This window comes from Chiloscyllium plagiosum, chromosome 17, assembly GCF_004010195.1.
Source record: "Chiloscyllium plagiosum isolate BGI_BamShark_2017 chromosome 17, ASM401019v2, whole genome shotgun sequence".
In the NCBI taxonomy this organism is placed as follows: domain Eukaryota; kingdom Metazoa; phylum Chordata; class Chondrichthyes; order Orectolobiformes; family Hemiscylliidae; genus Chiloscyllium; species Chiloscyllium plagiosum.
The window spans coordinates 53,861,677-53,888,703 of NC_057726.1; the positions used below are offsets into that span (position 1 = coordinate 53,861,677).

At 39.2% G+C, this 27,027-nt stretch overlaps 1 protein-coding gene across 4 annotated transcripts in view; it reads right to left on the minus strand.

The window, feature by feature from the left end:
• Window positions 1-27,027, minus strand: part of plekhg4 (pleckstrin homology domain containing, family G (with RhoGef domain) member 4) — a 223,422-nt gene that overhangs the window by 54,589 nt on the left and 141,806 nt on the right. For all 4 annotated transcript variants that reach the window (XM_043707122.1, XM_043707121.1, XM_043707119.1 and 1 more), the window contains exons 11-13: window positions 13,905-14,043; window positions 10,864-10,986; window positions 5,752-5,943 (exon numbers count right to left, since the gene is read on the minus strand). In XM_043707122.1, coding sequence (XP_043563057.1) covers window positions 5,752-5,943; window positions 10,864-10,986; window positions 13,905-14,043 — 454 coding nt within the window. The remainder of the gene's footprint in view (window positions 1-5,751; window positions 5,944-10,863; window positions 10,987-13,904; window positions 14,044-27,027) is intronic.

Below are 27,027 nucleotides of genomic sequence, written 5' to 3' on the forward strand. Positions count from 1 at the left end.
AGTTTGTCCCCCTCTATGGGTATGTTTATTGCCCCTGTCAACTTCTTCATCAACACTGCCAAACTCCTCTCCACAGACCCACAAACCTCACCTCTCCCTTCTGCAGTGAAGCCATCTGCATTTAATTGCTCCTGGACATTAGGACTTAAAGTCAGCAGCTGCTTGTAGTGCTAATTTTGTCCACGCCATTGCTGGCAGTACTAAGCTGTCAGGCAATCAGATTATATCATTAAATGGTTGTGGGACAACAGTATTGGCATGGATGCATTCTTTGCTGATTATGTCTAGAAAAGCTGTCACCTGAAAAATCCTGCTCATTGACTCTCTAAAATGTTGGCAATTTTAATGCTGCAAACAAGTATAAACAAACTAGGAAGTTACATTCTCCAATTTAAAAATCGTACTTCAACAGAATTGTTAATTTCTAAAATAAGCAACTGATCTACAACAGCAGTTTTATGTCAGAGTGTAAATGTGAAATTCCCATGATTACTGCAATAAAATGTAATTCATCTGGGTTGGTAAACAATCAGACTTATAAAATTATGAAGAGAATGGTAAGCTAAGGAACATGCATCTTCATAAGAGTCTGCCTTTTTCAGTGTGCAATTCTCATCTGGACCCTACTCTGGATTTCACCAATAATCGAGGTTGAAGTACTGAAGTAGTTCAACCACATTGCTGGTATTGGATTTTAGATGAGATCTTAAACTGGGGCCCAATCATGCTGACCAGAAGGATATAACACGTCGTAAAGTATTTGTGGAAGAACAAATGTCTGGCCAATATTTAAACCTCATCAAGAATCACTTTAAAGGCTCAAATGACAGCTTCAATTTGCTGTGTGAAAGTAGGAATTTTACTTAAAAAGTAATTAATACATATAAAATTCTTTGGGATATTATGATAATGTGCAAGCTTCTTTTTTCATGTCAAAGAATACTTTTCAATGTACAAGTACACTGGATAGTTGAGTAATTGGGACAGTCATTTCCAATCTCAAACTGATCTAGTCATAGAAAAAAACAGACAAAAGAACACAAAAATTGTTGTGAAAAGAAGAAAATCACTCTCATGAAAAGCTTAGTTTATCTGTCTAGCAGAAAAGATGATGCAGTACTTGGAAGTACTGTTTGGGTTGATTAAAAAGACTTGGAAATCGGATAACTCATATGCTAAAGAGCTGGGTGTTTTTCCAGAAGTTTTCACCCATGAACTAGGGTAGTGTTAGCTGGTTAAAAAAGAACTCTTGAAAACTACATTTGTGGTTGGTGGAGTTTTGATATAGTTGAGGTAGCCCTACATAGCTTTATTTTGCCTATAAATGAAGTCTATCAGAAAACAAACAAAAACAGTGACACAGTAACTATGTGAAAAACATCTTTATTTTTCAATTTGAGATGGTTTTTCAAACTTATAATGGCCTAATCTTTTACAATAAAAGGCACTGAAAAATGTTTGCAGTTAGCTCTTTTTTCTTTAGCTTGCTTTCTTTGGATGAGTGCAATATAGTCTGCTATGTTGTCAATGCAGAGAAATACATTCTGAGTTTTCATGTTGCACTGCAACATTTCAGAGCATTTCTATAATCTTTGCAACTTCAGATTTGGAGTTGGTCAGATAAGTGGGCAGCATTGACAAACCTCCTCAATTGAAGAGTGTATTGCATCAATGGTTGTTTCACCTATCTGTCCCATTTTGCAACATGTGATGTTGTCTACCTCAAATATAAGTTTCTATGTCTGTCTTGGCTGAAATTCCATGCCAGCCTCCCTCAGGCAATTGAAAAAGCCTTGTCATGGGACTGTTTGTCCTCATTCTATTCCCGACTCATTCTCTGCATCTTGCTCAGTTGTCGTCTTTTGAACACAGCATAGTGGAACCAGTTTACAATTATGGCTTCTATCCCCAGCTCCTACACCTTCTTGACCACGAACAGCTATCTTCTGGAAGGGCTGGGTTGAACTCCTCCTTATTGATGGCCTTGATAAAGTGAGAAATCAGCTGGCTTCTGTGGTTGATTTTAGGTTCCTTATCACCTCTGATCCATTACCTGGAGCGTAATCGTGGTGTTGAGAGACAAGATTGTCAGCTTGACTTTTAAGGCTGATGATGTCAGGATGTTTGGGGCAGTTGTCTGTACTGATTATAATTTTTGTTTTTCTTCAGTTATTTAATTTGTCGACACTCCTGATTCATGACTCAAACATGCTGGAGTTCATCCAGGTGGTTTTGTTAACTTCACATCCCATGAAAGAATAAATATAGAGCTGCGTAGGTAACATTTCGACATTTGCAAATAAACATTGTATTCCAGATTGTTCTATTATAAGAAGCAGCAGGACTTTTCTTTTAAGATAAACTGAAATTCCTGGAAAACTTCAGCAGGTTTAGCAGGATTTTCAGCAATTTCTGTTTTTATTTTTGATTTCCAGCACCCACAGTTTTTTTGCTTTTTTGTTTAAGACTTACTAAAAAAATTGATCTTGGGACTTAAGCATTGAAAACATGGAAAACTGTGGGCAAGACACCTTACATTATTCTTGTGTATCCTTCTGTGTGGTCATATATAATGGAATTTAGACTGTAGCTTGAGAAAGTTCATATGACTGCCCTTTCAACAATACATGCAACAGGCAAACAAGGAACCAAAAGGACGAGCGGAAAACACAATGGGATGAACTGGCAACTCATTTTTCAATATTAATACATGGAACATGAAGATTGTTGGACTTGAAGATGTATTATAGTCTTGTAAAATGCACTCCACACCCTCTGTGTGAAATCTACCATTCCCTTTTTGGCTCATGCTTTTACCAAGCTCTCATTAGGGGCATGGTAACAGAACACTCAGGAAAGGAAAATTATGCTCAATATTTGCAGCTTGTGGCTGTAACTTGTAGATAAGAGAGACAATATGGATGAAGAAAGCATTTGATAAGATGCCATAAGATCAGCTTGTGTGGAGCCCACTAGGGAACAGGCAAAATACAGGATTTAGGGTTGTGCAATGTGGCTGACTTGATAAGGGAGCTTAAGGTGAAGGAATCCTTAGGAGACAGTGATCATAATATGATTGAATTTGCTCTGCAATTTGAGAGGGAGAAGATAGAGACATGAGGAAGGAGCTGGGTAGAATCAATTGGGAGAGGAGCCTAGCAAGAAAGACAGTGGAACAGCAAAGGCAGGAGCTTCTGGGAGTAATTCAGGAGACACAGCAGAAATTCATCCCAAGGGAAAAGAAGCATGGTTAGGCTGGATAAAGCAACCGTGGCTGACTAGGAAAGTCAGGGATAGCATAAAAGCAAAAGAGAAAGCATATAATGTGGCCAAGGGCAATGGAAAACCAGAGGATTGGAAAGCTTACAAAGACTAACAGAGGACAATAAGAAGGGAGAAGATTAAATATGAGGGTAAGCTAGCCAGTAATATAAAGGAAGACTGTAAGAATTTCTTTAGACATATAAAGGGCACAGGAGAGGCAGAAGTAGACACTGGGCTGCTGGAAATTGATGCTGGATAGTAGTGGGGAACAAGGAAATGGCTGAGGAACTGAATAATTACTTTGCATAGGTCTTCACAGTGGAAGACACATGTAATATCCCAAACATTCAAGAAAGTAACGAGGCAGAGCTGAGTATGGTGGGCTGTCACCAAGGAGAAGATGCTAGGAAAGCTGAATGGCCTAAAGACGGATAAATAACCTGGACCAGATGGACTACACCCCAGAATTCTAAGGAAGATAGCTGAAGAGACAGTCGAGGCGTTAGTGGTGATCTTTCAGGAATTGCTAGAATCAGGGAGGTTCCCAGAAGACTGGAAAATCACTAACGTGACACCCCTGTTTAAAAACAGACTAAGGCAAAAGATGGAAAATTACAGACTGATTAGCCTAGCCTGGGTCACGGGTAACCTCCTGGAATCCATTTTGAAGGAAGAGATTTCTGAATACTTGAGAATGTATGGCAAAATAGGGCAAAGTCAGCATGGTTTCATCAAGGGAAGGTCATGCCTGACAAATCTGCTGGAATTCTTTGAGGAAGTACTGAGCAAGTTTGACCGAGGAGAGCCAAAGGATGTTATCTACCTGGACTTCAAGACGGCCTTTGACAAGGAGCCGCATAGGAGGCTACTGAGTAAGATAAGGTCCTATGGAGTTAGAGGAAAGGTGCTAACATGGATAAAAGCTTGGCTGTCTGGGAGAGTGAGGATAAAAGGGTCCTTCTCAGGATGGTAGCCAATGACAAGTGACCGCAAGGCTCAATGTTGTGACCACAACTTTTCACTTTATACATTAACAATTTAGATGAAGGAACTGAGGGCATTCTGGCTAAGTTTGCAGATGATACAAAGGTAGCATAGGAGGAGGGGAAGCTGCAGAAAGATTTGGACAGGTTAGGAGAGTGAGCAAAGAAGTGGAAGATGGAGGACAATGTGGGAAAGTGTGAGGCCATGGACTTTAGTAGGAAGAAATGTCGATTCTCCTGCTCCTTGGATGCTGCCTGACCTGCTGTGCTTTTCCAGCAACACATTTTCAGCTCTGATCTCCAGCATCTGCAGTCCTCACTTTCTCCAGGAATGAAAAGCTCAACATTCGAGGAATGTTTGAAGATTCTGGGTCTATACTCGCTCAAGTTTAGAAGGATGAGGGAGGATCTAATTGAAACCTACAAAATATTGAGAGGCCTGGACAGAGTAGATGTTGGCAATATGCGTCTATTGGTGGGAGAGACTAGGACCCAAGGTCACACCTTAGAGTAATGGAAAGACGTTTTAGAATGGAGATAAGCAGGAACATCTTCAGTCAGAGAGTGATGAATCTATGGAATTCATTGCCACAGAAGGCTGTGGAGGTCAGGTCATTGAGTATATTTAAGACTGAGATAGATAGGTTCTTGAGTATCAAGAGGATCATGGGTTACAGGAGAAAGCAGAAGAATGGGGTTGAGAAAAGTATCAACTATGATAGAGTGGTGGAGCAGACTTGATGGGCTGAATGGCCTAACTCCACTCCTATGCCATATGGTCTTAAGACAGGTTATTTCAGAGGTTACTAAAAAGAGGATTTGTGAATAAGGTGAAATAAAATGGCATGTATTGAGGATTGTTTAACAGATGGGACATAAAGATGGGAAATAAACTAGTAATTTTCAGGATGTCAGGCCACAATCTGTACCACAATCTCACTACTTATATTACATATCAATGATTTAAGATGAAGGAATCAAATGTAATACTCCTACATGCAGAGTTACTGACAATATAGCTAAGATAGAAAGCAAGCAGTGAAGGAGATGCAAAGATGCTACAAGATGAGACAAACATTTGTAAGAAATACACAAATGGAATAATTTGCAGAAATGTGAAGTGGGACAAAAAAATAGAAAAACAGAATATATTTTTAAATACTGAGTAAGTGTTGATACCCAGAGGAACCTGGGTTTCCCTGTACACAATCATTCAAAATTAACTGTGAATACAGTAACCAGCTGGAAAAGCAAATGTATGTAAGCCAAAGTTTTCAAAAAAAAAAGCGGGCTTAAATAGGGGCAAATGACCTTCTTCAACTTTTCTTTCTTATATCATAATTTAGTGTTTGTGCTGGAAGATGTAACAGAATAAATGTACATGTTATTGCAAACGTTTATCAAATAATTTGCTGAAGCCACACTAAGCAATGAGCACTTCAGTTCATTTCTTAAATCCTTCTTTGCAATAACTTTAAAACAAATTATTTATCATTCCACTTACCTTGTCAAAGAATTTGTGCAATTTTAAAGTCTTGTCAATCTTTAGTCTGCATTCATCCAGGTTCTTTAGAAATTCATCATACTGTTTTCTGTGTGCCTGCAACTTTTCTTCAAAAACATGCAATGCTGGTGATCTGAAGTCTTGCCACTGACCTAGCCTCTTCAAAAGTTCTTTGCCTTTCCTGCAATACTCCTATAATGAAATAGGATATCTTTTCAAAACTTACCAAAAACATAATATTTTTCTAGAGAAGTCTTGTCTTGGAAAAAGTAAAACAGATCATTTAATTATTTCGCTGCTGTCATTTCCTAACTTAACAGTTAGCACACTTCATAAACAACATATCAACATCGTTTCATATGACCTGAACAATTCCATGGTTAAAAGTCAATGTTAATGTAGTCTTCAATATAGTATTGGGAGATGTATTTTACTTTATTATAACACTGAACCATAACTTCAGGCCAATGTAATACCGCTCTATGCAAAATGACACTGAAGCACATATGTTCAATATAGTTGGAATAAAATAAATCAATAATGGTTAAAGGTATTAACATTGAAAAAGAACATTAATTTTAAAAGAATGTGCCTTAAGTGTTTTTAAGAAAAGCTGCATTATTTCTCAGAAATTATAATTTAAAAAAAAACACCATGCCATGCCCTAAAGACTGTCCAGCTACTTGGAGATCCAATTTCAATATGATACTCCAGATAATGTCAGAAAGCAATGAAAAGGCTAAAACAATCAATCCAATAAATTTTTTAACAAGGTACAAGTATCAAATAATTACATTTTTAACCACAAAGGTTAAACTATACATTTTCTTCTAAAATGTCCTTCTAACTTTAGCTAATTAGCACTTTAATTTTAATTGGACTTCTTCATTCCATTGACTCTAACTTTAAAAAATAAATTAATGCATAGAAAAGCAGTCCACACAAAAGTTGACTTAAAACAAGCTGGTGGGCAAAGCCTTCACCTCAATAATTTCTGTGGTTCTTCTGAAAATTTGACTTGTAGGCTTAGGAGGTCATTGCAGTAGACAATGACAGTTGGGCAATTCTTAATTATAAAATGACTAATTATTTTACATTGAAGTCTGGCAATAGCAAAAATACTAGCTTCAGTTATTCAAAATAACTGGTCAGTTGTGAATTTCTTGATCAATTCTCTGACCCAAACATGTCAGCCCTCTCCATTTTCCAATTACAGTGCAACGTCTTTGACTCAAGAAGAATCGAATTCAATCTCATTGCTGTGAAACATTGATTTGCTGCTACTGAGCAATTAAACTCCTTTAACATTAACATACGTATTTTAAGAATTTTGATTCGCCAGCTCTTTTCAAAATCAAGTTGTATTAACAGCAATTACCGTTTTACACAGGAGTGTAAATTAACAGATATTTACCATTTACATTTCCTTGCCAAGAAATCTAAGTGCAAATCACTGTTCAAGTTGTTTAAAGATGATAACAGCAATATCCTAAAGCACCCAAATGAAGAGGGACAATTAAAGCAATTAAAAGGCATTCTTAAATTAAGAAAGTTGCACCCTCAAAATTTGGGAGATCTGGAGGGAACAGAGGGAAAGTAGAAAACTGGATTATACAACTAAAAACTAACTGGTTGACTGTTCAGTTCAAAGATAGCAGCTCAGGAATGTAAGATATATGAACTTGGAGAACTTAGTATAGGGAGCTAAAAAAAAAGCAAAATGAACAACTTAATATACCAACATGTCAAAAAAATTAAATTAAATTTATCTATATGGTTGCAAAATAGTATATTGTACAGTTAACAAACCTAAACATACAGGTGACTTCCATACATGTCGACTGGCAAGGATCAAATAACAGGCTCATAATGTATTAGATATGAAGCAGAGCCTGGCTTACACTTTTTTTTTGACAATCTTGAAACAACCCTCACTTTACCAACAAAATACTTTGAACTTTTACAATGTACAATGAATTCAATTCACTGATGCGAAGGTGACTTTAAAATTCTTAACTCTTCAGTGAAACTATCTATCAGAAATCTGAGGTATATTTCAGCTCCTAGAAACAATGGTGCTGACAGCTAACATCTGTTCCACGATTAATTTTGATAAAGAGATCTGCAAGTCTTTATCCAACTGGTTGAAATTTGGCAGGGAAGGTGGAGGTGGAAGCATTTTTAATTATGCCAAATCGGCAGGATCCAACATCACTTTTAACTTCTTTTCCTGAGCATGAGATGGGGATGTCAACCTGAACTTCGCAAGATCGTTCTTTATATATGCCTGATTCCGAAGACATAATCAGGACTGGACTAAAATTTGAACAGGCATGAATGGAGACATTGTGGCAGCTCTGTTGCACTAAACTGGATTACAGAAGCAGATCAGTACCAGGCGGAAGCTGAATTTGGAATGTATAGTCTGAGTATGCGCTATGCTCCTAACTGACCAATGAATGCACCAATTTAAACACCTGATCCCTTCATTTTCTCTAACCCATTTAGACCAAGAAATCTTTCTGTTAAGGTAATCCACAACTTCTTGTAATTTTAAATGCCTAGTCTAAACTTTTTCAAAAGTAAGAGGAGCTAGTTCACTTAGTGATTGCAAAATTGAAAATTTTAGTTATGGATCATTTTAATAGACTTTGAATTTTTTCTCGTTGTCTTTAACACACAGTGAGAGAAAACAAAAATTGAATACAACATCCTCGATGAAGCCTTATTGAAATACTGTGAAAAATCTCCATGGAGTTTATTTAACTTCCCAAAATGTCTAAATGAGATTATGGGCAGGAAGCCGCTTAGTGCTGACATTTTAGAAGCAGACTATCTTAGTGGATGAAACACCTGCCTGCTTTAAGACTCTGTAAATACGCAAATCAAAAGTCCTGATGACGGACTCTGACCTGAAACATCGATTTTCCTGCTCCTTGGACGCTGCCTGACCTGCCTTGCTTTTCCAGCAACACACTCGCAAATCAGAAGTCCAGTGAGGTTTATACTTGGTTGTTGGTAAATTGTTGGAATCTTTTAAGGAAGTGGTAAGGAATATTTGGAAAATCAAATCACAATCCATCAGAGCCAACATGGTTCTATGAAGGTAAATCATGTTGAACTAATTTGCTAGTATTGTTCGAAAATGTAACAGGCAATTTGGATAATGGAGATCCTGTAGATGAAGTATATTTAGACTTCCAAAATGCATTTGATAAGGTGCCACACAAAAGGTTAATACACAAGGTAAGATCATATGGTAGTAGAGGTAATATATTAGCATGGATAGAGGATTGACTAACCAACAGAAAGAGAGAGTTGGAGAAAAATGTCTTTATCTGTTTTGTAAACTATAACTAGTTGAGTACCACAGGGTTCACTCCTCCAGCTCTAATTAGCTACAATCTATATTAAGACTTGGATACAGGAATAGAACGTACTATAGCCAAAGTTGCAGGTGACACTAAAATAGGTGTTTACAATATGGATAGTTTAGGTGACTGGGCCAAAATTTGGCAGATTGAGATTAATGTGGATAAGTGTGTAGTTGTCCATTTTGCATGGATGAACAGACAGGCAACCTATTTTCTAAATGGAGAGAATCTTCAAAATCCTTTGATGAAAGGGATCTGGGTATCCTTGTGCATGTACTGTAGAAAACTAGTATGCAGGTACAGGAGGTAGTATGGAGGATAAATGGGACTTTGGCATTTATGCTAAAGGAATAAAGTATAAAAGTACAAAATGTTGTTGCAATTTACACGGCTTTAGTGAGACCGCATTTTCAGAACTATGTACAGTTTTGGTGCCCTTGAGGAAGGATGTAGCTGCACTGGAGGCAGTTCAGTCACTAGATTGAACTCCATAGATGAAAGGTTTGTCTTATGTAGAGAGTATGAGGTCAATACTTACTAGAATTTAGAAGAACAGGAGGAGATTTAATTAAGATATATAAGAAGATGCTAAAGAGGATTTACAAGGATGCAGAGCGGATGTCTCCCCATGTCAGGCAATCTAGAACAAAGATCATAGTTTTAGGCTCAGGGGTATCAGACTTAAAACAGAGACAAGGAGGAATTACTTCTCTCAAAAGGTCATGAATCTGTGGAATTCACTACCCCACATGTACTGGATGCTGGGACACAGAATAAATTTGAGGAGATAAACAGATCTTTAGTAAGTAACAGGTTAAATGGTTATGGGGAGGTGGCAGGAAGGGGGAGGTGAGGGTGGCTGAGATAAGATTAGCCATGATCATATGAAATGGTAGAGCGGGCTCAAGAGACTGAAACCTACTCCTGTTTCTATTTCTTAGGTTCTAATATTCTAGATGTTATGGACCAAGTCAGTCCCCCCTCAAAACATTTCAAGAAAGGAACCTGGACCCTAACTTTTCTAGCTGTTTTAAATAAGTGTAAAGTGGATATTCTAGGAGTGAGGCAGCATGTTCCAACTACTTGCAACAATCCCCATAAACACTCCTGGACAAAAAAAGGAAAAATCAAACACAGGTCCTACAGAAGAGATGGCAGAGAGATTCAGCATGGAACACCTTTTTTCCATGTAGCTATTTCTTTGATCAGCAGCCTCAAAACTGACTGGCTGCTTGCTCTGAACAGCCAGACTGCTAAAACTAAACCAAACCAAACCAAAGAAAAGCTGAGTTGGGAGAACTGGCCATTCCCCTTTCATTGTACAAGTATATTTTTTAAACTTAAAAGCTTCCTCAAATAGATCAAACCAGAGATTTCGGAACCTGTGTTGCAAAACACTTCTGTAAAAAATCAAGGACAACACAACCTTGTTAAAGGAGCAGCTTCAACACAAAGGACACTTATGCAGCAAAACAATCAGATTTATCTAGTACATCAGTCCCCAAAGGACAAGTTGATTAATTTCAAACGTAATCTTAATTGCCACTAAAATGTATAAGACAAACAATTCTTCAGTTGTAAATTCAGCTTTAAGTTATCTTACAGAGGACTCAGACTTGAGGGGTGCAGGCAAGTGTCTTGGAATTAGTTAGGAATCAATGGGATACCAAAATGGAAAAACGCTTTAGGACAGGAGTCAAAATATTTTATTTGGTCAACCAAAGTAATTTATACGTACATAAGCAACATTGCAAAAGCTCTTGAACTCTCCCTGTGTCCTTAGCAATGAATCCAGTGAATCCTCTAACTCGTTACATCTCTCCAGTTGCTTTTCTCCAACTTCCTCTATCCAATTACTCACCTGAAAAAGATATCAATATCACAAAAGAAGCTGCACATATAGAAGCCTTGTTCATATTTGTAAACAAACTCATGTATATTTAATAAACATGGTAAATATGGAAGTTTGGCAATAAATTATCAATCTTGGCCTTCAATTTGTCAGCAGATCAACACAAGCTGAAATCAAGTTCAATTTATCAAACTGAATATTTATATCTTATGATAAATTTGAAAATTAGATTCTTTTCAGCTGAAACTGTAGTAAATTTAAACATATGGGTGGGTACTGACAGTTTCAGGTTCTTCAGAGTTTTCTTTGGAAAAACAGAATGGTCTTTATAAGGTATTAAAGATGTATGTTTGACAAGGGCAAATACACTCAAGACCAATAACTTTGGCTTTAAATTATCTTACAGAGGACTCAGGCTTGGAGTGATGCAAGCAAATGTCTTGGAATTATTTAGAAATCAATGGGATACCAAAATGGAAGAATATTTTTGGACAATGGTCAAAATGTTTTAGTTGTTTTCTTGGGACCCTTGTGATATTTTCCCAGTGACTACACCTTGATTTTCAGAAGCTACATCTTTAATTCTCACGAACTTATTTTCATGAAATGATGCAGTAATAATGTAGTAGCATTGTTTTTTTTTAGGGTTTTCTTCTTTAGAAAAATATAGCACAATTACCAGGAAAGCATGGAATCTATAAATAAGATGTTCCCATTAATTTTTAATAAGTAAATCTCTCAACCTCCATACCCACATACTCAGTTGACAGCTATAGAGTTAACTGTTGACATTCACCCCCTGCACCCATCGAAAACTCAGGTCCAGCACAGAACATTTAATCTGTTAAAAAAAAATCAGCTTTTTAAAATATTTGACACACATCTTAGCGTTAATGAACAATCGTGAACAACTTAAAATTCAGAATGCGAAGTATGATCATTAAAAACAACAAATCAAAGCTCAGGGTGAAGATCATTGGATTTTAAGTTACAGCCCAAGGGACCATGAGAGAAACAGTTGATTGCTGACAAAACAGTTTCTGATTGAAGGCAAAAATGAATTGATTATATGAGTTGACATACTCAAAGGACAACTTTCAAGCTCAACTATACGTATGTGCCTAAAGGAGCAGCGAAATCAAATAATGCCTTCACTTGAGTCACAAAGGCAAAAATTAAAACAGCACAGCAGGAATTATGCCAGGGTTGCCAGTTTCCTCCATGCCACCACACAAATCCACATTTTTACTTATTCAGTCAGAAGATGTCAGTGTCACTAGCTAAGCCAACATTTACTACCTCCCAGAGGGCAGTTAAGGGTCAACGACATTGTTGTGGATCTGGAGTCATGTGTAGGCTAGACCAGACCAGGTAAGGTTGTAGTTACCTTCCCTAAAGGACATTCGAATCCAGATGGATCTTCTGACAATTGACATTGGTTTCACAGTCATCATTTGACTCCAGATTTTTGTTTTCTAATTACTGATTTCAAATTCCACCATTTTCCATGGTGAGATTTAAATCCAGGGATCCAAAACACTACCCAGGTCTTTGGATTAATAGTTTAGTGATAATACCATTAGATCATAGCCTCTCCTCATGATCAGCTGAAGTTTGGTCAACTCCCAAAAGACCTTGTTTAAGCTGAGTGAGGCCTCTCCTGGGCCTGTTCCATTTGGCTAATTCCTTTCATGGGTAAAAGCAACCAGAATGATTTCTCCAATCACAGGTTCCTTCCATTCTGATCTTGCTCCTCCAAACAGATTTCATCTCTAAAAGAGCAATAAAGTGGAAAGAAGGAACCTATATGAGTTCCTGTGTGTGTGAGTGTGTGTGTGTGTGTAATGTGTGTAATGTGTGTAATACCCCTGAAGGAGTATGAGAGAAACTGAATTTCTGGTTGGCAAAGCGGCACTTCAAAGCACCTTCAGTGGATTATGCACTTGAACCCAATGTTCCTCTGCTCCTGTAATCCCCTCAAAATTGGACCACTGAGCCTCATTATTGTCTCTATGTTTCTTCTACTTCCTATGTCTCTACACTGAAATTCAACAACCAGGGGTCTGCCCATTTGACCATGCCCCTCTGAAGTTACTCAGCATCATCCTCAATATCCACAATTCTAGCTAGCTTAGAATCACCTGCAAATTTAGAAAATTTGCCCTCAACATCAACATTTATATAAATCAGAAAAGACAAGGGTCCCAACACCAACCTCCAGGTAACAACATTTTGAACTTTTCTCCAATCTGAGAGATACCCTCAACACACCTACCCTGTTTCCTGTTTTTTAGCCAACATCTAATCCAAGGATCTATCAATCCCCAACATTTCTAATTTGCTAACCAACCTGCGTTGTGGCACTTCATCAAATGCTTTCTAAAGATCCAAATATATATAAATGGATATACATATACAGAATTGAAACTGTATGCACTTTACCCACATAAACTATGATATGAATCTGAAATTCTCTTCACCCAAAAGTTATCTTTAACAGTACAATTGGAGTTTAAGGCCAAGGGAGATAGGGTTTTGTTAAGGATATGTAGCACAGCTGCCCATCTGGTTCACTTATGTTCTTCAGGGAAGGAAACTGCCATTCGTTACCCACAGTAATGTGGTTGACTCTTAACTGCCCTCTGAGCAATTAGGGGATGGGCGGTAAATGCTGGTCCAGTCAGCGACACCGTCATCCAAGAATGATTTTTTAAAAAAGTCAGGCAAAACATATGGGATACAGATCAACCAGGATCTTGTCATGGAGTTGAATGGCTCACTCTGGTTCCTAATGTTTACCATATAATGCCTTCATATGGCAAAAGCCATCTCCTGGTCAGTTCGTCTTCAAAATATCAAAACTGGTGTGCGAACTGACTGATATCATGTGGATCATTATTCTTTCATTTGATTCATTAATTTCTTACCTCCTTAAACTCTCTTTCTTGTGTTTTGAATTCTTTCAAAAACTCTAGTTCCTGAATGCATTTATTAGATAACATAACCAGCTCATGGATTCCTTCATCCACTTTGTTATATAATTCTGTGACAGTTTCCATTGTGTCTCTGCAAGAAAACAGAAAGAATTATTAACATTACACAGCTGATTTCCATGGAGAAAAGTGCGAAGAAAAACTAGGACTGAGCCCTTGTATTATTGTTTTTTTTTAAAACAAACCTAACTTAGTTTGTAGGTTGTAGTTAACATTACACTAAAAAGCTACAGTTTAAATTCTATAGTTGCCAGCAGGGGTTTTCAAGTATTCCAGTGAAACAATAGCTTGATTAAGAACAAGCTGAAACTGCATCCCTTTTAAGATCTTCATGGGCCTTTGTATTTGGAGTAAATGCAAGTAGCTAACTGGTGTACAATAGATTTCCACATTTGAGTGTTTCATTATGTTCAGAAGAGGAACAGTGAGGTCTTTGGTGTCTTTTACCTAAATATTTTCAGCCTCCAGGAATTAATTTTTGATCTCTACAGAAGAAGAAGCTGGCTAATTGATGAACATCTAGGTAAGTGATTAAGGTTTATTTTATTCCTAAGGCTCAAACTGGTGTATGTTAATGAGAGGCACGAGGGAGATGAAAAATAATCGCAGATCGAGATGTCTACCTGCAGTAAGACAAGTAGCGAGTGATATCACAAATGACAACATGACATGAATTCAGGAAAAGTAGCTGTCTTGTCAATAGGATTGGTGGGTTTTCTCATATTTAAAGTAAAAGGACTTTATTTTGTGTCACTACCCTTATTTTTTCTTAAAATTTGCTTCTCAACAAAATGCTGGATAATGGCCTTTTTAAAGAATTCCAATAAGAATGAAAATTCTATTAAGTAAAGAGCAGACAACTCTTCAAATATAGGAGCAATTATACAAGAGCAATGTAATTAACTAAATTAAATAGAAGTATAATGGCAGGACGTGTGATATGGTTACGCTGCTGCAACATGAGGGAGGTGTTGGAAATTGAGGTGCTCCACAGCAAGCACATCTGTGCTAGATGTTTGCAGCTTAAGGAACTATGGATCCAAGTTGAGATGTTAGAGTCTGCTCCAGGAGGCGCAATGTCTGTAGCTCAAAGTGTCCAGTTAATTTTCCCCTGCCCAGAAGGAAATTCCTGGATTGAGTATCTAACTGATTTGCTCATTCTTTAACCGCACTGCTCCCCACAACTTTTCTTCCCTGTTTCATGTTTGTCCTGTACACTTAACACTGAATGACACCCAAGCATAGCTTTACTAATGTATTCAATTTCTATGTCTTAGCTCAGAGTATGTCACAAGATTCCAGAACCAGGGGTCACAGCCTAAAGATAAAGAGGTAGACGTTATAAGGACAGAGGTGAGAAGAAATGTTTTGCATCCAGAGAGTAGTGAGCCTGTGGAATTCACTGCTGCAGGAAACTGTTGAAGCCAAAACACTGAAGACTTTCAAGAAAGATGTAAATTAGTTCTTAGGATTAAAGGCGTCATAGGGGAGAAAGCAGGAATAGGATATTGAGTTGGATGATCAGCCATGATTACACTGAATGGTGGAACAGGCTCAAAGGATTGAATAGCTTGCTCTTGGTCTATATTCTATGTTTCTATCTACATTACGAAGATGGCAAAAGTTCATTGATGGGTGGAAAAATCAAGTGAGGAAAGGCTCAACAACAGGGATGTCCATGTTTACATAATTCCAAGATTAGGACTAGAAAATCAACAAGCTTTCAGAAATAATTAAATTATATTTTTAAATGTCAATTGAAATGTCAATAACATTCATTCACAGAGGGCAAGTGCTGGTTTTGATTAGAAATACTACCCTCCCCTAGGCATAAAGTAGAATGAATTAGTAAAATGAAGCAACAACAGGTTACCCATGTTATCTATGTTCAATCTGTGGTAGATATATCAGTTAAAAGATTTCAGGTGTATTATATGAAAAAGATGTGTTAGATGGAGTAAACTTCCTTTGCAGCTCGGAAACCGAAAAGAATCAATCATGTCGGCCCTGATATTAGTCACATCATTAAATGCACTAAAAACCCACAAGGAAAAATAAAGAAAAACTGCAATTCCAAAAAAAAATCAATATAAAAAGAAAAGCTGACATGAAAGCTAGGTTGTGGACATTTAATTCTTTTAAAAACAAAATCAAAATGAAATATTTGTAACTTGACAGTAGAACAATCACACACTATGCTCCCTTTCATCTAACGTATGTGTCTAGATTTTCAGAAACCCACAGGCCGAGGTGGGCCCTTCTCTTCAGCATAATGAGGTATGGCGGTTTGGCAACTGTGACAGGGAAGAATATCTACTCACAGAGTAGATACTCATAAGGGTCTGCTGCGCCCAGGTCTCCTGTCAAAGAGAGCCTAGAAAATACTTCCAAAGCTTCATGTGCAAACTACTCATCAAGGCAATTTTGATCCAAAGGAATGCATCGATTCATAATAGCACAGCAAACAAAGAGGAGTGGTGTTGAATGACGATTGAAATTATATCAAAATATTCTTAACATGGAATGACTATTTCTCAAAGAAGCCCAATATTTGATATCAACCAGCAAGCCTCCCTAAGTTAGTTTATGCAACTGATAGCACAGTCATGCAGACCAAGATAATTTCAGGTTTTATCATGAATCTTTATCTCAGATAATTTAATATGTACTAGAAGGTGAAAAAGAAATGCAGTACTACAGGGAAATGGCAAAGGAGTGAGTCTAGCAGTCTCTCCTGAAGGAAATGGAACAGAAAAATAGTCTTCCTTTTGTGTTGTAATCTTTTTCTGACTCTAAGATACATTGAACTGATTAAAGTAATTGTCATAAGGGGATATATATGGTGTGTATTACTGGCTATGAAATTTCCCACTATTTAGAACAGTAAGTTTCAAAAAGTATTTGATTGGCTGCAAAACATTTTGTGACATCCAAGGCTCTGAAAAGTGCCATTTCAATACAAAACTTCTTTTTCTTGGTTCGTCCTTCCAGCCTGAACTAAGAGCTTGATGTTTGGAAAATCAGAAGAAGCAAAAATAAAACACCAAGAACTATGAAACAATTTTGTTTCAACCTATCCCAATCTAGGACACTGAACTAAAGCCTTACTTGTTTTGTAATCTTCGAATTATTCAAGTATTTCTGCCGCTAAAATAAAGCATTATTAAGTTTTATATCAAAGGATGTGCCTTAGTTAAATATAAATGCATGAACATAAATAAAATACTTAAAATATCCTCCTTAGAGGGAAGAATCACTTGCACTGATGGGAAACCAACAACTGGCTGTGAAGTAGTTCTTACAGAGTGATGTTCTCATATCTGTCATTTTTGGAAGAAACTCAAAAGCTGTGTTCATATTTGTTGTCAATAATTTCAACTAAACCTATGGTTTAATGATGAATTACAGTAAAACACACAAGTGATATTGTTAGTGAGACATTAGTGCAGCTTTTGCCAGAAAGTTGCAATGAAATAAAATCTGAAAACATTTCCAAAATTAGTACAAACTGAAAAATAAAACTGAACCTTTTCAGGTCTATTCATCTTGGATTCCTATTTTAAAATCTAGCTGATAACATGTACACAGCCTGACCTTGTAAATTTCTTGAAACACATACATTTAAAGATATCCAACTGCAGACTGTGCTGACTATTCTGCATGCTCAACTTTACATAACTCACTGGCTCATGAAACATAGCTTTCAGTGTACAATTCACATATTCAACTTTGGCACAATGGATAATTTCTGGCATCGTACCTAGAAAGCCTTACCTTCAAAGTATGTGAATTAATGTAAATGATGCGTCAAACTTATAAAAAAAGTATTATGTAATATCAAAACCTGATAGACAAGAATAGTAAGTGCTTATTTTCAATTTCTATTATGTTTTGAATTTTTTTCCAGATTTATTCTCTTGTTCTTGACTAACAAGCAATTTTGTTTTAATATGTGACTTAAACAGCTGTCAGCATCATTTAGTTCTTCATAGATACCACATAGACATCTGAACACTGGTCACATTTCTACTCTTTCCAGCCTGTGTAGATTCAGAACAGACATTAGCTGTTACTCCATGCCTTGCCACAATTTATGGTAGCACCTCAGTTTATCTTAGACAGTAAACACAAAAATAAGAAAAACATTAAGATTCTTTATGGCCTGTTTGTGAATATACCTTACAATAGTGGCTGATTGTCACTACAGAGTGGTCATCGGCTTCTAATAAAGTAAAAATGCTACACTTTATACTGAAACATGGCTCAATTACAGCTATTACCTGACTCTTTTACAGCGTAAATACTGATCAATAAGGTAATGAACCAGAAGAGGAAAATCAGCTCCCTCTTCCCACTGTTTAAATAAAACTACTTACTGCAGGAGAAAGAGAATTCCCTAATTTAATATTATTTTCAAGCTATTACTAACTGATTTTGCAGCTTCAACTCTGAAATAAATATACCAATTGATCTCAAAAATACATATCAAAAATAAGAAATTAGTAAGCAGCAAGAGACCATTTTTAGCTTGAATCTATTCAAACAGAAGTAATCAATAATTCCATCTCTTTACTCTCCCCATTCGTTTTGCAACTCTTTAAAATCCACTAAACCAGAGCAGTACAATGAATCATGGAAAGTTTCTCTCTGGGTTCAACTTAAACAGCTGGAAATATATATCTGCCATAGTTTGCTTCTTGCACTGATATCTCACTTTATAGCATGCTGAAACGAACTAAACCTTCACCTCAAAGTGGAGTATTTTCCAACTTCATTGTCAAATAATACTTTAAGTGGTTGGCAGAGGGGTGCTAGGTGGATGGTGAGAGAGAGATGGGGGTGGGCTGAGGGTATATGGGTGAATGGTGAGGTGCTTAGGTATGAGAGGAGGTGTCGGTAAGGAGATGGTGGGTGATTAGGAATAGGGTGTGTCGGTAAGAATGTTGGGGGGAGGCTAGGTAGGTGTGGATAAGAGAGCATAGGGATAATGGAGTTAATGGATTGGTCACTGGATGGGGGGTGAGATGGGGTGGGTGAGGCAGGTGAGGGGGTGACAGGGATGAGAAAGTGAGGGAAGTGAAGTACGGAGAGGGTGGGTTGGTTTTTAACCAACTGATAAGATTCCATGTAAGGCTACTTAATAACGTAAGAGCTGGTAGTGAGGAATCTTGTGGCACATTAGTAATGTCCCAACCTCTGGATAAAGTCGCCCAGGTTCAAGACCCACCTGCTCTAGATGTGTGAGATAACATCTCTGAACAGGTTGATTGGAAAACTAAAGGCAATTCCATGATGTTAGGATAAAAATAGGATTGGTTAGCTAATAGAAGGCATAGTTGGGAATAAGAGGGGCATTTTCAGAATGAAGACCTGTAACTAGTGATCAAGCTACAAGGATCAATATGGGGCCCAAAATTATTTGTATTATATATAAATAAATATACATAATATATATATTTTAATGACTTGGCTAAGCAAAGTGAATGCACTAGAGCTAGGTTTGCAGATGACACAAAAATAAGTGGGAAGGAAAATGGTGAGGATGACTCAATCTGCAGAGGGATACAAACAGATTGAGCAAGCGGGCAAAAACCTGGGAGATGGAACACAAATGGGAAAATGTGAGGTTATGTACTTTTTGCACTAAGAATAGAGGAGCTGAATGTTATTTATATAGGAATCTTGATAAAATGGATCAATGGGCTGAAAAATACCAGATGGAGTTCAACCTGAATAACTGCAAGGTATTGCACTTTGGTACAATAAACAAGGGTAGGACTTATACAATTAATGTCGAGAATGGGGTGCTGGGAAAGCACAGCAAGTCAGGCAGCATCCGAGGAGCAGGAAAATCGACGCTGCGGGCAAAAGACCTTCATCAGGAATGAGGTGGGGAGCCTCGGGTGTGGACAGATAATGGGAGGGGGTGGGGCTGGGGGAAGGTTGCTGAGACTGTGACAGGTGGGGATAATGGTGATAGGTCGGAGGGGATGGTGAAGCAAAAGGTGGGAAGGAAAATGGGTAGGTAGGACAGGTCATTAGGGAGGTACTGAGCTGCAAGGTTGGTACTGGGATAAGGTGGGGGGGGGGGGGAATGAGGAAACTGGTGAAATCCACATTGATGCTCTGGGGTTGGAGGGTCCCGAGGCGGAAGACGAGGCGTTCTTCCTCCAGGCATCGGGTAGTTAGGGAATGGCGATGGAGGAGGACCGCCTCAACCTGTCCAACCCCTCACTCCAACTTCTCACCTTCACAATGCACAGCCCTCTACTCTCTCTGTTCCAACCCCAACCTCACCATTAAACCAGCAGACAAGAGGGGTGCAGTGGTAGTTTGGCACTGACCTCTACACCGCTGAAGCCAGGCACCAACATTCGTGATGAAGGGCTTTTGCCCGAAATGTCAACTTTCCAACTCCTCAGATGCTGCCTGACCTGCTGTGCTTTTCCAGCAGGACTCTAATCTTTACTCTAATCTCCAGCATCTGCAGTACCCACTTCTGCCAACTTGAAGACACCTCCTCCTCGACCACGATCTCATCTCCCATCATCTCCCAGACCGGACACAACACCTCAGGGGATCTCCCATCCACAGCTTCCAACCTCATAATTCGGGAACCCTGCACTGCCCGGTTCTTCCTCCTACCCAAGATCCACAAGCCTGACTACCCCAGCCGACCCATCGTCTCATACTGCTCCTGCCCCACCGAATTCATCTCCACATACCTCGATACTGTCCTACCCCAGTCCAGGAACTCCTCACATACGTTCAGAACACCACAAATGCCCTTCAGCCCCTCCAAGACTTTTGTTTCCCTGGCCCCCAATGCCTCATCTTCACTGTGGACATCCAGTCCCTATACACTTCCATCCGCCATGACCAGGGCCTCCAAGGCCTCCGTTTCTTTCTCTCTTGACGTTCCCACCAGTACTCTTCCAGTAACACACTAATTCGTTTGGCTGAATTGGTCCTCAATAATTTCTCCTTCGAATCCTCCCACTTCCTCCAGACAAAAGGGGTAGCCATGGGCAACCGCATGGGCCCCAGCTATGCCTGTCTCTTTGTCGGCTACGTGTAAAAGTCTATCTTCTGTAGTTACAATAGCACCATTCTCCAATTTTTCCTCTGCTACATTGATGACTGCATCACCGCCACCTCATGCTCCCACGAGGAGATTGAACGGTTCATCAACTTCACCAACACATTCCATCCTGACCTTAAATTCACCTGGACCATCTCATACACCTCCGTCCCCTTCCTGGACCTCTCCATCTCTGTCAACGGTGACCGACTCAACACTGACATCTTCTACAAACCTACCAACTGTCCTACCCCAGTTCTTCTACAAACCTACCAACTCCCACAGCTACCTGGATTACACTTCCTCCCACCCTGCTTCCAGTAAAAATGCTGTCTCTTATTCCCAATTCCTCCATCTCCATCACATCTGCTCCCAGGAGGACCAGTTCCACCACAGAACACACCAGATGGCCTCCTTCTTTCAAGACCACAATTTCCCTTCTCACATGGTTGATGATGCCCTGAGGCGCATCTCATCCACCTCCTATACCTCTGCCCTTAAACCCCACCCCTCCAACCGCAACATGGACAGAACCCCCAGGTCCTCACCTTTCATTCCACCAACCTCCATATACATCACATTATCCTCTGCCATTTCCATGACCTACAAAAGGACCCCATCGCCAAAGATATATCTCCCTCTCCACCCCGATCCGCTTTCCATAAAGACTGTTCTCTCAGTGACTGCCTCGTCAGGTCCATACCCCCAACAACTCATCCTTTCCTCTTGGCACCTTCCCCTGCCACCACAGGAATTGTAAAACCTGTGCCCACACCTCCTTTCTCAGTCCAAGGCCCCAAAGGAGCCTTCCACATCCATCAAAGGTTCACCTGCACTTCCATATGTCATTTACTGTATCCGTTGCTCCCAATGCAGTCTCCTCTACATTGGGGAGACAGGACACCTACTTGCAGAACATTTTAGAGAACATCTCTGGAACACCTGCACCAACCAACCCCACCGCCCTGTGGCAGAATACTTCAACTCCCCTTCCCACTCTGCCAAGGACCTGCTCCATCGCTACTCCCTAACCGCCTCAACTTCTGCATCGGGACCCTACAATCCCAGGGCATCCATGTGAACCTCACCAGTTTCCTAATTTCCCCTCCCCCCACCATATCCCAGTTCCAACCTTGCAGCTCAGCACTGCCCTCATGACCTGTCCTACCTGTCCATCTTCCTTTCCACCTATCCGCTCCACCCTCCTCTCCGACCTATCACCATTACCCCCTCCTCCATCGACCTACTGCACTCTGAGCTACCTTCCCCCCAGCCCCACCTCACTCCCATTATCTCTTCACCCCCGAGGCTCCTAGCCTCATTACTGATGAAGGCCTTTTGCCCGAAACATCAATTTTCCTGCTCCTCGGATGCTGCCTGACCTGCCGTGCTTTCCTAGCACTACATTCTCGACTCTAATCTCCAGCATCTGCAGTCCTTACTTCCGCCTTATACAATTAACGGTAGGGTCTTGGGTGGTGTTGTAGAATAGAGGGACCCAGATGTTCAGGTACATAACTCTTTGAAGGGTGGTTAAAAAGATGTTTGAAATGCCTGCCTTCATTGCTCAGTCCTTTGCATATTGGAGTTCGGAAGTCATATTGAGGTTATACAGGACATTCAAGTTCTGGTAGCCCAGTTATTGGAAAGATATTATTAAGCTGAAGGGGTTCAGAAGAGATTTACCAAGATGTTGCTAGGTATGGAATGCTTGAGTTATAAAGAAGGGCTAGATAGGCTGGAACGTTTTTTACTACAGCGTAGGAGGTTGACAGGCAATCTTATAGAAACTTATAAAATAATGAGGAATTTAGATAGGGAAAACACAACTACCATTAACTCTAGGATGGGGGATTTCATGACTTGGGCAGATTTTTAAGGTGAGAGGAGAGAGATTTTAAAAAAGGCTAATTTTTTAATACAGATGATGGTTCGTGCATGGAATAAACTTCCAGCGGTAGTGGTGGATGCAGGTACAATTACAATGGTTAAAAGACGCTTGGAAAAGTACATGAATAAAGATTTGGAGGGATATGGACGAGGTGCAGGCAGGTGGGACTAGTTTAGTTTGGGATTAAGGTCATAATGGTTGGACCGAAGGGTCTGTTTTCATGCTATGTGACTCCATAACAGAAAAACAGATTTGATGGGGTGAATGGCCTACTTCTGCTCCTATATCTGCATTGATTTGTGCAATGAAAATAGGTCAGGTGTTTGGCTGCAGAGGGCCATCTTACTCATTCTTGCGTGTAACAACTCTGATTTTCCTTCCACTGATACCCTCAAACAAAAAAGTACTGCACTCTGGTCCTTGTGATCTTGGTTATCCTTCCAGTAGCAAGCATGGCCTTCTCAGTGGTGCTGCCTTTGATGGGTATGCAGCTCTCACTCGCAGAACTTCCATCTCCTGGGACTTCATTTCAGAGTAAGGCCTGCTTCTGTTCTTTATATTGCCTGATTTGAAGAAATTATGACAGGTATTGCTCTGAACAGTCTGATTGGATATCTTGCCATCTTTTCAGCAAATGAGAGTCACCAGACAAAAGCAGAAGATTATGTTCATCACATCTTCAGTTTCTTAAATAATTAGTCCTGTTGTTTATAGCTCTCTTTCTTCTAACTTTTTAAAATGACAAACTACAAATTATATTCCTAAAACTGAAGTTTATTATTATAAAGCACAAAGAATAAACCATTCAGTTGTGACAATTTGTAACTCTTTAGTGATTTCAAAACTAACATGGATGGATTTTTCGATGTAAAAATAATAGAGAAGATGGAAACAAGGCAAGAGAATGGAGCTAAGATACAAATTAGACCCAGTCTACTTGAATGATGGAACAGGCTTACATGTAGCATTAACAAGGATGCCTGGCACAGAAACAAGCCATTCAGCTCAATCAGTCTGTGTTGGCGTTTATGGCACTTGAACCGTCTCACATTTTTTCTTATCTAAATCTATCCTCATACGCTTGTTCAACTCCCCTTAAATGTATCCATGCCATCTGCTTCAAGTACTCTCTGGTAGCAAGTTCTGCACCATTTAGCAGAGCATATACAAGTGTGATAAATGTAAAAATTATTGTCAGTTTGCTTTAAAGAGTATGTGATTTTTGGAAAAGACTGGCAATAATAATGAAGACCTATGCTCCAGAGTTAGCCATGCCAATATTTGCAACTACAACATTGAAAAGTAGGACAAATTCAACCTAGCCAATTCCCACTCTGTCAGAAACAAAATCAGAAATTGCTATAAAAGCTCAGCATATTTGGCAGCATCTGTGGCGAGAAAGCAGAGTTAACATTTCGGGTCCTGTGACCTTTCTGTTCTGAAGAAATTGAAGAACCTTAATTCTGCTTTCTCTCCACAGATGTTGAGGGTTTTTCCAGCAATTTCTGAATTTGTTTCTGATTTCCAGCATCCTTTTTTTTGGTTTTTCCCTCCCTGTCTACCTACTCTCAAACATCAGTTAAGTGATAGAACTTTACTGCGTTATCAAGTAACATCAAATATAAATCAAGGAGGCCAGGCCTCAGATTGAGCATAACTTCCTTTCTAGTCAGAGGTCTCCACTCTTGCGGGTGTAAAACAACAGGTTTTTACGGAACATTATTAAATACAGATGATGGTATCGAGATTGCTTATCTGCAGCCTAGGCCCCAGTTTCATGTGACCTGAAGTTACTGTGGCATGACTCATTTTGCACATGTCCAGTAGCTATCCTTACTGGGAAGGTATCATTCCCTTTGTTTCACAGCATCAACAATCCTTCAATTCCATTTTCGCTCATGCACTTTCTAAGTTCCTCTTCAGTACATCTGTGCTAGGTTGATGATAAGCGCCACGGTACTCATACATTAATTTGTGTATAGGAAAGCCAACTAACTACAACCTTAAAACTGAAATAAAATCAAGAAATTAATTTCAAGTTGTACTGCTGGGCTTGCATTTAGAAATTTCAGATTAAAACTGTTGTGTTTTATAGATTGACCAGGGATGCAGCCCATCCCACTTGATGAACTAACAGAAAGTATAAAATAATGAGAGATATTGTCACATATCACAGAAATGTTATAGCATACAAGGAGGTGATTCAGCTCATTCTGTCTGCACTGGCCTTTTACTTTTGCATTTTACTACACTATTTCACATAATTTGAATAGAAACAATCATTCCATGGTATCTTGAATGACTCAATTGACTGTGTCCACCACACTTCTGGGCTGTGCATTCCTGACCTGAACCGTGCATTGTGAGAAAAGGATTTTTTCATACCACATTTGCAAATCACTTTAAAATCTGTGACTTCTTTTTCTCAATTTCTTAATGAGTGGGAACAGTTTCTCCCCATCTATTGTATCTAGAGCTCTCATGATTTTGTAAACTTCTAACAGATTTCCTCTTTGCCTTCTTCTCTCAGAGGAGAACAGTCCCAACCTCAACAATCTGTCATCATAACTGATGTTGCTTTGGAACACCTATTTTTGCAAATCTCTGCTGCACTCTCTGCAATGCGTTCACATCTTCCCTATAGTATGGTACCTAGGACTGTATACAATATTCCTGTTGAGGTCTAACAGGTGTCTTGTATAGGTTCACGTTAACCTCTTTGCTCTTGTACTTTATGCCCTTATTATTAAAATGCAAAACACTGTATGCTTCAATAATTGTTACCTCCACCTGTCCAACCACTTTCAGTGACAAGTGAGCATATATACACTCAGGTCCCTCTGCCCTTAAAGATCAGCAAGGCTGTCTATGTGTGGAAATGCAGGAAATGGGGGAAGTTACTAAACATGTATCTTGTACCAGTGTTTACTGTGGAGAAGGATATGGAAGATAGAGAATTCGGGAAAATAAACAGCGATATCTTGAAAAATGTTCTTTTCGGAGGAGGTGGTGCTGGATGTCTTCTGGGACCTGATCAGGTGTACACCGGAACTCTGTGGGAAGCTAGGAAAGTGATCGCTGGGCCCCTTGTTGAGATATTTGTATCACTGATAGTCACAGGTGAGGTACCAGACGTCTGGAGGTTAGCTAACGTGATGGCCCTTTAAGAAAAGTAGAAAGGAAAACACAGAAACCTGACATCGGTGGAGGGCAAAGTTGTTGGAGGAGATTCTGAGGGATAGGATTTACATGATTTGAAAAGGTGAGGACTGATTAGGGATAGTCAATATGTGCATGGGAAATAGCGTCTCACTAACTTGATTGAGTTTTTTGAAAAAATAATGAAGAGGGTTGATGAAGGCACAGCTGTGGAGATGATCTATATGGATTTTAGTAAGGTGCTTGATAAAGTTCTGCATGGTAAACTGATTAGCTAGATTAGATTACATCGAATACAGGGAGAACTAGCCTTTTGGATACAGAATTGGCTCAAAGGTAGAAGACAAAGGGCGGTTGTAGAGGGTTGCTTTTCAGAGGGAGGCCTGTAACCAATATGCCACAAAGATTGATGTTGCTTTTTATCAACTATATAAATGATTTGAATGTGAACATAGGAGGTAACAAGTTTGCAGATGACACCAAAATTGGACGTAGAGTGAACAGTGAAAAAGGTTACCTCAGAGTACAATGGGATTTTGATCAGATAGGCCAATAGGTCGAGAAGTGGCAGATGGAGTTTAATTTAGATAAACGTGAGGTGCTGCATTTTTGAAAGGCAAATCAGGGAAGACTTTTGAACTTAATGGCAAGATCCCAGGGAGTGGTGCTGAATAAAAAGACCTTGGGGTTCAGGTATATAGCTTCTTGAAAGTGGAGTTGTAGGGAGATAGGAGTGTGTTTATCTAAGCTTGGTACATTTGCCTTTATTGGTCAGTGCACTGAGTACAGGAGTTGGAGGGTTTGAGGTATAGGGAGAGATTGAATAGGCTGAGGCTATTTTACCTGGAGCGTTGAAGGCTGTGGGGGTGACCTCATAGAGGTTTATAAAATCATGAGGGACATGGATAGGATGAATAGCCAAGGTC